The sequence below is a fragment of the Cygnus olor genome, chromosome 8 (genome assembly GCF_009769625.2).
Source record: "Cygnus olor isolate bCygOlo1 chromosome 8, bCygOlo1.pri.v2, whole genome shotgun sequence".
NCBI classification, from domain to species: domain Eukaryota; kingdom Metazoa; phylum Chordata; class Aves; order Anseriformes; family Anatidae; genus Cygnus; species Cygnus olor.
In genome coordinates this window covers 11,618,136-11,633,841 of record NC_049176.1, presented here as the reverse complement: position 1 = coordinate 11,633,841, position 15,706 = coordinate 11,618,136, and the positions used below count along the sequence as shown (strand labels likewise).

Below are 15,706 nucleotides of genomic sequence, written 5' to 3'. Positions count from 1 at the left end.
CCAGTCTGAGCTACACATTTAATGATTTAATAGGGTTCAGGTCAGCTCTGTGAAAGGATACCATCAAGTTACCTTTCAAAAACCTAAAATCTGTTTGATTAATCCTTTAAAAGACTTGGTTTTCTAGCTAAGTTTGTACGGTTTGCAGCAGGCCAGGTTCCTGCTAACATGTGGAAGGGGAAGGGTTAAAGAACAAGCACTCACCATGGCGGTCTCACACCTGGGAGGCTGGTGGGCTGCAGAGGGGTATAAAAGGGAGCAGGGAAAGGGAACTAAGTGGTTTGGCCTCTGGGAGGGGGAGAGAGGCTGTTGCAGCCCACCAGCATTTCTAAATCTGCAAACTCCACTGCTACGTGAGAAAGGCAGCTACAGCACGTGAGGAGGACGGAGCTTTGACTAAAGGTAAGAAATGGGTTTGTTATAAGCATTTGTGTTGTGCAAGGCTGTGGATGTGAAAAGCCATTCTAAAAAAAACAAACAGATGTGCTGTGGTGACAAGGAGTTACTTCTCCCTGTGCGGCCTGTACCAAGAGTTCTGTGCCTCCACCATCACCTAATGCAGGTGGAAAAACACAGCCAGAAGAAATACCTTAGGACAGGAACATGCCATTGTCTTCCAGAAGTTCAGACAACTGGGTGACCTTTCCTCCTTCTCCTCCAGAATGAGGCTCGGTGAACCTTGCAGCACGCTACCCAATACTCAGAGGTTGAGATGCCTTTACTTAGGAGTCCCTAGGCTATCTTTTTCCCATTTGTTTTTCTCTTGTAGTTTGTTTTCTACTCTCTTTTATATGCTCTGGATGCCTTTAGTCACACTGGTATTTCAAGCAGTCTTGGTGTATCTGTCGATACACGAAGAATAAGCAGAATTTGTAGGGAAAGGCAGCATAGCCTGAGAAAAATGGGGATGAGCTTTGCAGCAAACAAGCTTTTCAGGTGGGTCTGTAATGGCATCAGCAAATGTCAATTAGTATTAACTGTAATAATTAAGCAAGTTAGCAACCAATTTATTCATTAGTTAAAATATATCAGATGAGTAACTGGTATCTCCGGAACAAAGAAGGATTAGGGGAAAGCTGAGTTAGATTAAAAATGTAGCTTGCAAACTAATCCATTGAATGTGTTACTTTTAGCCTCCCTCGCTGAGTAGTGGTGCCCTGTGACCAGCAGGTCTGTTAGCGAGCTCCCCATGGCCATCAGCTGGTGCCAGCACTGGCGTGGGAAGGACATGGGTGTCCCTGCACAGTGCCTTGATGTTTGTAAGGGCCTGTCGTGTGCACCTAAGCAGAGTAAATTCAGGCTTCTTCCCAACCTCTGGACAAGTGCTATTTCTTTTACAATTGATTTTCCTAGACAGTTATTCTACCCTGTAAGCTGTTACCTTGACATCTGCATCCACCATGACAAACTTCCTGTTCCTATTCCCTTGGCTGTCAGTGGACGAGCCAGGCTCTTCGTTCTGGTACGCTCAGCTTCCTCGGTGGAAGAAGAAACCTTTCAGGCAGAGCAGCTCTTCAGACTATTCCCTGTGGTGCCCTTCAAAGCTGTTTCCTGAGAGTGGTTACCCTTCCTGTACCACTTATTTCATCCCTTTTGAAGTATTTCTCTACTTTTTTTTCCAGCAATGGGGGAAAAGTTAAGTACAAGGAAATCTTGCTGACTACACTACTTTGAAGTGTATAGTTCAAGCAGCTTCTAAAAAAAAAAAACCTTGCTCCATTTTGAATTTATGAACCCACAGTCAATGTCTCTTAATCAAACAAAAGAACATGCAAAGAGCAATACAGCCCTCAAAAGGATCTGGGGCTGCTGGCAGCAGCCCAAAGTGACTGGGTTTTCAAGAGAAGGAAGAGAGACAAAGAAAGGGTTATAGGGTAAATGCTGATTATTACATACAGTGTCAATTTGATATATTATTTTACACCAATAACAATACTGTGGGGGTGTGTATATATTTTTTTTAATACAAAGGGACACTTTAATATAAGGCCACAAAGATCCCTGTACATACCACATCTTTTACTCTATTTCCACCTGGGGTTTTCAAACTAAATATCCATATAAATATCCACACTGTTACTTTACACAAAGACTCATTTTATGTGCTAGCTTCAAAGACTACCAAAGAATAGGCACTGGTCAACTCGGAGTGTAAGAAATAGACTGTCACGTAACAACTGGTGGCTCCTGGTATAACTGGCATTTCCCACTGAATCTTCAAAATGTACATCACTTTACACACTAGACTTTAAGAACTTCAACCAGCTTGTTAGTGGGAGGCTTTCTGCCTTAACGAGGAAAAAATTGATAACACAGCAGCGAGTGGGTTTCCTATTTTGCTGACATGATTGGAACAGGATCAAGTTTTTCAGAAACAAGGCTACCGTAGCCAAGTCTCAGTGCTTCCTACTAACCAAAAATACTCCGTGCTAAGGAGCAAACCAGTGCTGAGCAGGCCAAGTTGCTGCTGTCTAATAATGTGGTAGCACAGAAACAGACCTCTGAACTCTCCTTGCCCTATTACCAGACTCGAGGCCTCACCTCAATGGACCACCTAGTCTTTCTGCTGACATACATGTGGCCATGAAAAACAACAGCTGAGAGGGAGTCAGACAGCTCCCATATGGCTTTGGTAAAATACAGGCAGCCTAACTGAATGCTGTTCCTAGGTGTTCCTCTCCTGTAAGCAACCAGACTCTTAATAACGTGGTTTGAGCTAAGAACAGATCCATAGTTAGTCTTTGGGCCTCCCACAGAGTGGTGCAAGGTTTAAGTACCGTAAACAACCCACTGAATAAAGCCAAGAAATACAGCTCCGAGCCAAGAGCTTGGGGTGGGCAAGGAGTAGGTTTCTATTTATGGTCCCAGGCTGAGAGAGACAGAACGGGAGGAGACTTCAGAGAGACAAAATTGCATCACGTTCACATCAGGTTTCAAGCCAAACTAGTAGTGACTTCTTGCCTTAATTATCAATACATAACTGAAGAGTGAAATATATGGAGAACTCCAAAACTCTCCATATAGCTCACCTCTTAAGAATAGATTTATTTTGAACATATGCTGCATGAGGCATTCCCCTGCAGTTATTTCATGGTGAAAGTGGTGGGTCTTTACACAGTAGTGCTTTTGGGCTAGTTTGATATGAAAATCCAAATGAAGGCAAGGTTTGGGTATTTGGTATCACTGAATTGAAGTAACTGGTGGAAGGAGAGAGACATCGATCTCAGCTAATTATACGACTATGAAAAATTCAAGACCTTGTCATGTCTAGCTAACCATTAAAAGAGAAAACAGATGTTGAGTGAAGGAACTGCCTGTCCTCTGTTTTGCTGGTTCCAGTTATCCTCTCCATTTGTTATTAATGCTATCAAACACCCAGAGGTGCCCATCAGCCTGTTTCCCTGCTCAGATGTTAGTGACACACATGGTATGCCATTCTTCTCCATTATCACCTAATGTAGAACTTCCCCACTTTCTCTCTACTTCTTGGTAAAGTGTTATTTTGGTACAGAATCCAGAATGAAATAAATCAAGCTTAAGTTCCAAAGTATTAATTGAAAAATTTCATCCATTCCTTGCTAAATGCAAGATGCATGAATCTCTTCATAGATCATCAGCTGTATAGGCTGTAAGGGACTGAACCTTCTACTGAAGCACTTGATAGCATTGCAGTTTTAAGTGATTTCAAAGCAGATAAGTATCAGTCATCTTCAATACAAATGCTGCTAACTCAATAGATGGGCTCTTATTACCTTGATGATTTCTTGTCCTTGTGGAATTGTGGCAGGAAGGTGACTTTGGGATAAACACAGCTAGCAAAATGATGCAGGTTTTTATACGCATTTAGAAACGCTTTAAGGTGAGAAACTCATGTGATCACGGGAGCTGGACATAGCATCAATTAAAAAAAAGGCACAATGGACCTGGCCACAGGAACTGGGGACAGTCAGAGGTAACACAACTCAAAGAACCAATCTGACTTTTTTTGAGCATGCCTCTGGGTGAGGAAGCAAAACCAAACAGCATGACAGATAAACACATTCTCCTGCAGTGGGAAAGATTTTAATGCAATTAAAAATGACAGACAAAACAGGATTTTAGAATGAAAAACTGTACATGTAACCTTTTCACAGATCCTGAATACCTTATCAAAATGTTTGTTACCTGAAATTACACGGATTTGTTTAGCTCCTGTAAAGCTAGTTAGCTTTGCCATTGCTGGTATCTAGAAACAAGCGAAGAGACCACCACCTTTAGGTGCTCTGTATTACGTACCTCTTTCCATTCGGTACAGTGAAGTCCCAATTTTTGTTCCTCTGAATCCTGCCTAGAGTGGACTACAACTACTCCCACAATGACAGTTTCAGGGAAAGGGATACTATGAAAGGGCACCAGCCAAGATAACTGGGAAACTGCATACATGTAAATCAAAAGTCTACTTGATATCCCTAGTCACAGTAAGTTCCAGTAAACCTCTCCAGTATAAAGAGGAAGGATTAGGTCATGCAGTCCTTCTCCAGGAAAGGTGGGATGGCCACACATTATGACAGCTCACAGCAAGTCATTTAGCTTTCTTTTTAAGCACTACTTTAGGAGAGAAGTTGCTTAATGTGGATTATACTTCACTCCAATGGAATTCCTGAGGAGTCAGTAATACTGGCCAGATCAAAGTCAAGGCATTATCTACTTCTAAGAAAAAGAAATGAATTGCTATTTATTCACACAGTGTTAGGACAAACATTTGAAGAGCTCTTCTGCAAAAAGACTACTTAAAGAATCATGGTTCAACTGACCCCATAGCAAGCCAGAAATACCTACAGTAACAAAGTGTAGCTGGTGAGAAGTTTATTTTGCAGATGTAAAGCAACAACTGATCAGACCTTTGAGTTAACATGACATAAATGTCCAAGCTGCTTTCCAAGTGACATAATTACTTCTTATTAGAAGTCCTACAGTATTAGGAACTCTCCTTAGACTCAGCACCTGGAACAATGACCGCATTAATCTATTTCTCAGCTGGCTTTTTGAAATTTATTTTTACCCCCTCCATCCAAGTTTTCCCTCTAGCTAGAAAGGCTAGAGTCTCACTCACTGACTTGTAATCTCAAAAGTCAAAGAGCGTGCCAATCTTACAGCCCAAACTTGAGCTGATGTCACAACTTGAGGCCTAAGTAGTTATTTTTGCCTTGGACAGGCAGCACTACTTACCTTCTGGAGGATATTCGGAGGGTAGAGCTCCCCAGGTGAGCTGATACAGCTTCAGTTTCCAGTACATGAGTTTAATTTTTTAATGCAATCCCAAAATGCTTGTTAGCACAGATGCGACTTCTCAGTTCCATCCACCCACACTGAATATGCAGCAACTGCCAAAACTACACAGCCTGAAGTACTTCTGCTTTAAACAAAATTCTCTAGCTAAAAATAAATCATAAAGCTGTCAACCTCAATTGTCAGCAACCAAGATGCTGTTCAAGCAATTGTCCACAGCCATTTTCTTCTCTTAAACAAAAAAGAGTTTTCCTTCTTAAAATATTTACTTCATTTGACTAAAACACTCTTGTGATCTTGTCTCCTTGAAATACATACGCCTTAGAAAATAAACCAGCGTTTCCTTTTATCCGAGAAAAGCCCAGCTTGAGCATGAATACTTGCCCAAATATTGCATGCTGTCTTAACTTCAGCACCAGGGAAGACTCTTACTACGGATTCTCATTAGGAGAGCCCCAGTCTGAGTTTCAGCTAAGCCCTGGCTGAGGGAGGTTTAGTTGTCTTGCTCCTTCTCGGTCCTATGGACTGATTCACTTTTGTATGGGGCAGCGTAAATACGCATGGATGAAGTCAGAAACACATCCATCACACTAAACTTAGTTACTGGCTGCTGTTCCACTTCCTGTTGGCTAAACCCAGACACTTGTAATTGGCTCTGCTGACCAGACAAGGGACTCCATTCACCAGTGCCATTTCCAACAGCTGCTAAATAACCAGGGTAACACAACCCCAGCCTCGGCCATAGAATTCCTAGCTCAGTTCAGATGGCTTTTCAGTTTCAGCCTGTGCCACTACGTTTGCTTTTTCAAATCTCCTAACAGCAGTGTTTAGGCCTTGTGTGTCTCAGTATCTTATTAAAACAAGAATATACTCAATTAAATAACTTCTGAAGATCCTTTCTGGGTTATGGCAGAATTAATACAGTTTTGAAGGAAAAGAGTCAGTAGTAAGACTGAGCATATCCAATACTCATTATCTAAAAGTAATCAAAGATACAAAAAGTCACTGTTTGAATTGCTGGTGTATTAATAAAATAGTTTCCTTACAAAAGATAAAGGCAAATTAATAAAATATTATGATTAAGTATAACTTAAGTTTGTAAGGGATATTATTCAGTAGAGATCTGGAATTTTTAGACAATTATAAAAGCTTTAAAATAAAGGTAATATTAGCCAATATATTCAACTTGAAGGAACTTTATGCAGCTAAGATACAAATGTGTATTTTATGTATGTGCACTTCTGTAGAGGTAGCATCTACTGTAAAGTTAGGCACCAACTTGATGACTTTTTCTTAATAAGAAGCCCAGGTACTTCTTGATTATTAACATCAAGCTATACCACATTTATAGGAAGTAAGACAGGAAAAGCAAGTTCTGCCTCTCGGATTTACCAGAACGCTTCAGGATGTCCAAACAAGTCAGCTAGCTGCCAAGTGGGATTCTTCAGCCATCTAACAGCCATGCTGGGTCACACCACCCAGTATCCTGCCTTTGTGATTGCCAACAGGCTGCTGGAAAAAGGCTAATGATGTTACTCCAGAATACTTCCCAAACATTCAACATGTTGCATTTCAAGGTTAACAACAAGAGGGAAAGGGACTAATGCTGCTTTTGCCCCTCAAAATGCAGAAGCTCTGGGAACAAGCGTTCTTTTGGATTATTTCGGTGATAAAGTTCAATAGTGCTACTCCTCCAGTTTGAACCAAATCTATTCTTTCTCATTTGTTGCTTCGAGGTTCTTGAAGTGTGAAATGATAGGCAGTATCCACTTCTAAAACAGACCCAGCAACCAGAAGCAGCAAGAATGATTTAATTCTGTCACTTGCCTGCCACACAATTACATGACTAACTTCTGTTCAGAGGGTAAAACAACAACTCCATGTTGACACAGCCCGGGAATAAGACCCACTGCTAGTTATTTAAAGAGCCTTCCTCCCACTTAATGCTGGCATTGCTGTCAGACTTCCCTCCTGCTGCCAGTATTTGTGGTGGCATGACTGGGATGCTCAGAGGATTGGGCACTATCTTGTCAGTAGTTTTTAACTGACAGCTATTCTGCTCTCCATTACTGCTTTGGCGCCACCTCTTCAAACGGTTAATTTACTCTATTTACTGTGTGTATTCTGAGGGAGGAAGGAAGAGGGAAAGGGCTGGAAATTCCCAGTGGGAGGTCAACATTGCTGCTTGCTCAGCAGTTCATTTCCTCTCGCTCTGTAAAGCGCTGGTTAGCTCCTAAATTGCATCTGTCTACCACATCAGGTCTGTAACAGGCTTTTCTGTAGAGACAGGGAGTAGAGCACATCGCGAACTGAGAGGATGAACCAGTACTACCCTGCCTCACATGGCACTGAGAAGTTTTTACACCAGCAGCAATGGTAGTAGTGGCAAGTAGAATCACACACAGCCAATTTGATATGAATTATTACTGATACTGGGCATGCATCAACAAAAGCAAAAACGTGACCTTGTGTGAGTCGTGCAGCAGAGAAATCAAACCCAGTAGCTGAAAAGAGTACCTCCAGCCCACAGGAGGACTGCTATCTGTACTCTATCACATCAAACAGTGGGGAAATTAATGAAGTACAACATGATTTAACCTAAGGTAGAAAATAAGATCTGACAACAGAACTTCAGCTGCCTTCAGTTTCACGGCCAGATTTCTGCCAGTTGTGCCATACAGCTTTGAGGGTGATATGTAAAACTGCTTCTTAATTTAGGAGTTCTATGAAATGTAAATTTTGAGCTGGGATTAAGACCACCGTCTGTGCCATCCAGAAGGGAACTTGCAGGGGGTGCCCCCGCATCTTCTGGGTTGAGAGGCCAAGAAAAGTTTCCTTTATCTTGTTAAATTAAGATTTTTTCAAATTTGACAGAGTTCCACCTCATTCCTTCCTCCTCCCACTCCACTGAAAAACATTCCCAGTTGTTGCTGGCCTGTATAGGTTGTCAGGACAGCTGACTGCTTGGATTACACAGGACTGTATTGTATCCCTTCAAGAACCAGCCACCCTAAGTGCTTCCTTTGGGATCAGGGCTCACTACTGGGCTGATAGCAGCACACCAGGTGCTGTCTTGAAATTGGACATTCCAAGGCAACAGGCAGTCCTGCAACTGCTTCTCAAAATCATTCTTCCTCTTGAGCCTCTTTAATACAAACCTACTCCAAATCAGACATCTGAGTAACTAAAAAACATAGTGAACTTAAGGAGGCAAAGCCAGATGAGTTTAAAATGGAGGGACAGAATTGTGCCTTACACTTTTTGTCCAGGTACCGGAAGCGAAAGCAGTTCTGGCTTTTGGGGGGGGGAAGATATCTAGGGGGAAGATATTTTCAGTTACATTTCTATTACCTGCAACAGTTATCTATGGCAATCCTGTATTTAATTTTTTTCAAAATTAACCATAGCCCTCCTCAGTGCAGTAGTTAAAGCAGAACATTTTCCATCCCATGTAGATAGCTTCCATAGATAGAGGCTTTTCTATCTCATCTTTATGGAGACCTCTTAGCACTGCTGCAAGCTTGTTGAGATGTCATTGAGTTACAAAAATGTAACCCCCTGCCTTTTATAGGGCATTTCTTTGAATTCCATGCTGTTGGGATGTTTTACCTAACTCCCAAATTTCTTTGAAAAAGTACCTCTGAGGTAACTACAAGGCATGCTGCAGGTGAAGAACTGCTACTCTCCAAGCAATGGAGCATCCAGCAGCAGATACAATTAACTTGAGACTGAAAGCTGCTGTACCATGTAGGCTTCAAATGGGTCTCTCAGCTCAGGAAGACTTCAGAGAATCAGAAGCTAGCTAATATTTGAAAGCTAATTGAAGGGTCTTTAGAATTAATGGCATGCTTCCTGCTCATCAACATCATTGCCAGAAAGCCTTCCCATTGCCTTCAAGCTACTTTAAGCACTTAAAGCCAAGATGACTGTGCTGCATGAGGTGCTTAGGAGTAACAACTTCCTGGATAGGTTACAGAACTGAGCCAAAACTGTCAAAAACAGTGAGGGAAGTGAGGCAAGGAAAGATATTTATATGACCATATTATTGCTTTGAGATCTTAATCTCTCGCTATCTAAAATAAATTATATAAGCATAACAATGTTAAATTTTTATACAGCCCGCATAGTCAGTCCCTGGAGAAACTGAACCAAGAGCTGAAATTCAGAAACCTAGAAGCACTCAGCACACTTAAGCACTTTCACCAAGGATGCTGAAGCTGCTGCATGAAGGAGCAGCAGAGATTCTGGGACAACTACCCCTTAAGGTTACGCTTTCACCACGAACAGTAGATTGCCTGTGACCAAAAAATGAAACCCCCCTAAAGCACCCATAAAGGCAGAGTGAAGCACCCATGAAGAAAACAGCACATAAATCCAGCACTGAAATCTAAAGATTAGAGCCTCATGAGTACCCAGCAGAGACCTGTGTGGAGTCTGAAGTCTTTTTCTCTAAAAAGACCCTTAGTTTAAACATGCAGGGTCACACCTCAGGGTCTGAAGCTGGAAAAGCTGAGTAATGGCAAACATCAACTTGTCACATCAAATACATCAAACAATCGGCCCTCAGCAGGACTGACTAACTAGGTCGGTATGTCCTTTTATTAGTAATATCCAATGTGACTGTTTAGTCAAAAAGTTACATTGGGAATTTGGTCTAATTAAAATGCAGAATATTACTAGTGCAAGAACTTAATTTCTAATTACTAGAGAAACTAGACTAACAGATTTGTTCACAGAACTGAGATTTTTTTTTGGCAGAAAAATTGGTCAGATAATCCATTTGTTTATCCTACTTCAAGTTTGCACCTAACTCATCTTGAAGGACAGCCAGTCTCTTCCTTCAGCTGTCAATCTCACCAGCTTGATTAGAGCAATGAAGAGCTGCTGTCCATGGGCACTGGGTTGTAGCCAGCTTTTCATTAAAGGCATACATGTGTAGCACTGCAGAAAGTCATTAGAGCTAAGAACCCGACAAGCACTAACATTAAAAAAATAAAACTTAAACCAGATCAGATGTATCCCTACTCCTAGAAACTTGGAGGAGTAGCCTTATGAAGAGATACTGCCTTTCACTCTTGAAGTATGAGTTAACTCACTTCTGAATTTCAAAGAGTTAAATTAAAGGACATTATTTAAGGGGCTTGTTTCAGATAGCAACTTTGCTAAAGAAATGCAATGCTAACAAGGTCTATTAGATTTTTTTTTTTTGTCATCCTAAACCCGACTCACAAAGCTCTCCCCCAGGCACAAGAGACAAAACCACTGTACTTGTTTTCTCTGGTTTTGAGGGTGCAGGCTGACCATTTGGCTAAGTTTACTTCCAAGATTAGGTATTTCTTGCATCAGTTTAAAATTCCATCCATTTTAGAAAATAAGACAACTATTCTTACTTTGAAAATCCTCATTGCAACTTCTGAAAATTACGTAACTGAATGTTGTGAAGAGATTATTTATAACGGACTTCATATGACTGGTATTGCTACAGTTGGCCCCGTTAGGGTGAAATTACAATTGACAATAGATGCACACGAACGGCAGGAATGAAACTAAATGACTCATCCAACTAAAATAGATGGAGTCTAATGACTTGACTTCTGAAGACAGGGCAGGGCTTCCTACATAATGACAGGTATAACATAATTACGGAGAAACCGACAGGCTTGGCTTTGTTCTTAATACATGAAGGTGGCTGCTGTAATCTAAGACAAATACATAAAATGCAGGTCATTCCTTTAAACTGGGGAGGAAAAATATTCAACTCTGGGTGTGGAGGTCTCAACCCAGTTTTAATGGGCACTTCTCCAATGTTATGAAAGCAGTATATCACGTAAGGGTGGTAGCCTAGTTAAGGAAAAATCAGCATGTGTAAAGAAGGTGTGACTTGGGCAGAGGAAAAGAGCATGCTGGTAGAGCATAAACCACCACAATGGTGTGTATGAGCACTGTTTATGTTTACAGGCATGTGGCATCTACCCAGGCTCATACCGCCACGACTCCGTCTCTCTGAAGAGGTTAGCATTATCTTGACAACTTGAATGGGAATATGTAGTAGCCCTTACAGCCATCATTAGAGACTTATGAAAAGAAGCACTTCAAATAACTCCTTACCCTTATTAAGATTCATAATCTGAGCCTTCTGCAGCTGTTGAGATTCATCTCCCGTTTTTGTCTGGAGATTTGGGGTGGGGATCACTGTGGAGGGTGCAGACCCTGGCAGACACAAACGCTAACTGCGCAGCTGTCTTCAGAAGCACGCTGCTGAAAGGACTGAGCATTCCTCCTCAGAGACCAGGCCTGAGAAGCAATTGTTTTTGGTGTGGTTTTTTTTTTCAGATTTAAAATTGTTTGAGTGCTAACTTGTAATGTTGAGAGTGAACACATGTCATAAGGTAGTGTGCCTGTTCTTTTACACAGGAGGCAGTCAGGAAACAGCAGTATGAGTATCTCATCCCAAACAGCAAAGTTCTCTAAAGCAGATAATTGCTCTCTAGGGACAAAATTGTTCTCCAGACTTGTCACAAGACGCAGCAATCTCTTCCAGTGAGGGTAAAAGTTCTAGTCAGACTTGTTTCCAAACCTTCTAGTAGGTAACCATTTGGCTTGCTCGAGTGTCCACAATTAACAGGAAGATCCACAAATTTGGCTGAAACACTTGTTAATAACTGAAGGAATTCACTCTGTCTTCAGCTCCATCCCAGCAGGGAGGTAGGAAAGCAGAAAAGAAAGGGGTAAGGTACCAGACCACAGGCTGCTGCTGAGGCTGAACCTGCTCTGTGGGTGGTGGCCCTCACTAGAGCTAAGTGTGCTGTGTTTTCTGCTAATAGTAAATGCTTATTCACACATGCGCTAAATTCACAGCCTACAGAACGTGCTCAGTCAGGGCATGCTAATATTATGACTTGATACTACATGGGATATTTCTGTAGCACTTGATACAGAGCCTCACAGTTTGGATATTTTATTCTCTTGACAGCGCTATAGAGTGGGAAGATATCCCTGCTACGCAGAGGAAGGGATAAAGCAAAAAACAGTCACTTGCTAAATATCACACTGGAAGCTGTGGCAAAGCAGGACTAAAACTGGTGTTGGGCAGCCATCCTTCCTAAAATTCAATATTTAGAGATTTCACAACAAAATCCTTTCAGTACCTAAGTAGTGAATAAAGCTTTCAAGACAAAGTGCATAAGAGTTTGTAAACAGGTAGTGTCTCAAACTACTGACGCTGTCTCCACAAACTCCCCTACATTTCCTCATACTAATGAAGTAGGTTTAAAACGCGATAAATTCAAGCATCAAAAAAAAAAGGAAGAAATTCCTATCATAGGACAAAGCACAATAGAAAGCCTCTATGGTTGAACTTGGAAAAGAAAGCATGGTCCTGTGGAAAGGACACTGTAGCATACAATTCAAAGTGTCAATAGTTCTGCTAGAGATCTGTTGCATAAACCATCTTCTCTACTCGTGCCTCTCATCTCTACGATAAAACTGTCTTCCTTTTATATACTTACTACCCTACCTGTAACGGGAGGAAAAAAGATTAAACAGCTAATTACTACAGAAAGTAGTTTTCTTAACTGCAGGAATTTTTATCAATATCACTTCTTTGTATTTAAGCAAAGATGGTATCTTCATGGAGGAAAAAATTTTCTTCAATCCCTGGGTGTCTGCATTCCTGGTTCTAAAGTTGGCAGCCTTCATTTGTCAGCAAAGGATTAGGGAACAAACTCTTCCATCGAGGGACAGACGGATAGGAAGACCCCATGTTAAAAGGACAAGAAGGATGAGGGCCTGACCTGCTCCAGGCAAGAGAACATAAGGAAAAAACAGGCAAATTAAGTTATTGAAGTGACAGGAAGGATTAAAAGCACAGAAGAAACAAGGGGCATGTATGTCAAACAACACAGAAAGGAACAGCAGGGCCAGAAAGCAGACTTAAAGCAAGGAAAGGTGGTACAGCAGCATGTAATAGAAGATATCACAGCACAGACTTGAATGTTACATAATGTTACTGAAGGAACAGAAAGACCAGACTTAGCTGGTTTGTCATGATTTTCACCTAATTTTCAGATGGGATATGGCTCAAAACAAAGATACAGGCAGCTGCATAAGAATGCTAAATGCTCATGCGAAAGGAAATAGTCATTCTTCCTAATTTGTCACCAGCACCTATTGCTGGACATTCGATTCTGCTGCCTTTTACCTTAGCCTCAGACAACCCTCATTTCAAAGGGTATTCAGAATAGACTGCTTGCTTCTCAACACACTGCATAACTATCTAATTTCTAAAAGCAAATCTGTAGAGCAACCCCTGGAAGACTAGCCTTCGGTTTGGTGAACTGAAGCGCTGCTGTGCCAGAGCAGTTCATATACTAAAGCCTGTTTCTCTGTTAACAAACCAAGATGCTGCTTCTATAACAGCTTTTATGGTTTTGAAAATTACAAGCTCATCTCCCTGGAGGCTAGGGGATGGAGCATTGGGGATAATTGTGATGAACAGCATTTTAATCTTTCTGTAAGAGGAAGTAATGGGTGGGTGGATGTAACAAAGCCAGATGCCAAGGCCTGATATGCACTTACACCTCAACCTCATAGCAAATTAAGAAAGTGGGGGGAAGAAGAAAAGGACAGCTGTTGCATACCAGAACTCATGCTCTTGCATTTACATGATAATACGCAAGCCAGAGTCTTAGTTATATTTTAAATGGATTTTCCTATGTCCTTTCTAGTAGTCTGTTTTATGACCTTTATGATCCAGTAGTCTGTTTTATGTATTCCTTTTAATGTGGCCTGTCACTGACTAGTACTAAAGGGAATGACAGGTGACTTTTAGAAAAACACAACTGTGTCCTAATGTAGTGTAACAACTACCCCACAGCTGAGCAGTCAAGGATGAACACCAGAGTAGTGTCAGGTGATTTGATTTTCCGGTACTTACGTGCCTAAACCCTAGCACCAAGTTTAGGATCTCTTTGCAGAGATCCTGTCTCCCAGCCAACAATGCTACTACACGAATGCCTACTGCAATTCACTCTTGTTTGGTGGTGGAGTAATACCCACAACCAAGTATAGCACGCTGAAGTTCACTAACTGGTGCCAAGTCACTAGAACTGCAACGTCTTTATGCAAGTTTGATTTAACATCCAGTAAAGCAGAGTTTTGAGTTTGCATTTCAAGACAAGTCAAACTACTAACACAGACGCTAACCTTTCAGACCTATTATCATGCCACAAGTGTTTTGGAATAGTCTAGAACCACAACAAACACATCTCAAACAGCCTACAGGATGAGACGAGTGGGTGACCGAACCTCTAGCCTGCAGACAGCTTTCCTGTGTGTGTTTATGCTAAAGTTAATTCTAAACATCTCCACAAAACAGGCAAGCGTTATTGCCATGATGAGAAAAGCACACAGAAGCAAAGAGAAGCAGCTCTAATTTGAGTGCTCAGGTCAGCCAGCAGAAGTATCAGACTTTGTCTTTTCATGCACGAAAGGTTGCCTGCGTTCTCATACAAAAACAGTCTGGAAAACCTCTCCTTCTGGCAGATGAAGTTACCTAGGATAAAGCCCAACAGAAACAAAACTAAAAAGGAAGCAGTTCAGCTCTTACAGGCAAAAGCAAAATAAACACGTATCCACTACAATTTAAAACAGCTACATCTGCCTTATGCAACTTGGATCTTGTCCTTCCTAAGCCAACAGTTACTTAAAACACACTAATATTGAAAAACTCTACTTTTAATTTACTAACAGAAAAACCTTTTAGTAACAGATAAACTAAGTCAAAGCATTGTAGCACCCTCTCGTGGTAAGCTGGAAAATAATTTCCTACAAAAGCAGCTGCAATTGATCCTTTTACTTTCTTCAAGTTCAGCGTGCTGCCCCTGCTCCTCAGCTACCAGGATAGCTCTGCTTCAAACTCACCTGCTTCCTGCTGGCAATGCGATGGGCATTCCAAAGAAAAGCAACAAGGTGAACTTGGTGTGGAGAGGGCAAGGCAAAAGAAAGCAAAGAGGCTGTCTAAGAGGTTCCTTAGGTGCTGTCCTTGTCCAGGAACAAATGCTAACTAGCAATGCTTCATGTATGAGCTGCAGTTTAATTGTGCACGTTAGCTGTTAATCAGCACCTGGGGATACCATCCCCCATGTGTAAAGCAAGAAAACTAGCAAAGCTCACCTGAATCTAAACAGTCTATAATTACATTGCTGTAAGGCATGCCAATTTCCATAGCCCACCACACAGGTGAGTGTATTAGGGGCACTAAGTCTGTCCACCTGGGGCTGTGCAGGTCCTGAGAGGCCAGGTGAGCACAACTTGAGAGCTAGGCTGCATCTAGAAACAAAGCTGTGTGCTTTGCCACTAAACCCTGAAATAAGAAAAACATTTGATCTAGCAGAAACACTCGGCAAGGTGCACACAGGAAAAAAAAAATGTTGCAACT

At 41.5% G+C, this 15,706-nt stretch overlaps 1 protein-coding gene and 1 long non-coding RNA gene across 3 annotated transcripts in view; one reads left to right on the top strand and one right to left on the bottom strand.

Moving 5' to 3' along the window:
• Window positions 1-15,706, bottom strand: part of ABL2 (ABL proto-oncogene 2, non-receptor tyrosine kinase) — a 46,784-nt gene that overhangs the window by 20,436 nt on the left and 10,642 nt on the right. Inside the window, exon 1 of one of the 2 annotated variants that reach the window (XM_040564700.1) lies at window positions 5,209-5,351. The exons of the other annotated variant lie outside the window; for it this stretch is intronic. Within the exon in view, the coding sequence (XP_040420634.1) occupies window positions 5,209-5,275 (67 nt within the window). The 5' untranslated portion in view covers window positions 5,276-5,351. Of the gene's footprint in view, window positions 1-5,208; window positions 5,352-15,706 lie in introns of those variants that run through there. 2 annotated transcript variants of the gene reach the window in all.
• On the top strand, window positions 67-15,454 carry LOC121073630. Its single transcript, XR_005821842.1, has 2 exons — window positions 67-402; window positions 6,620-15,454. It is a non-coding gene; the product is annotated as an uncharacterized LOC121073630 (long non-coding RNA).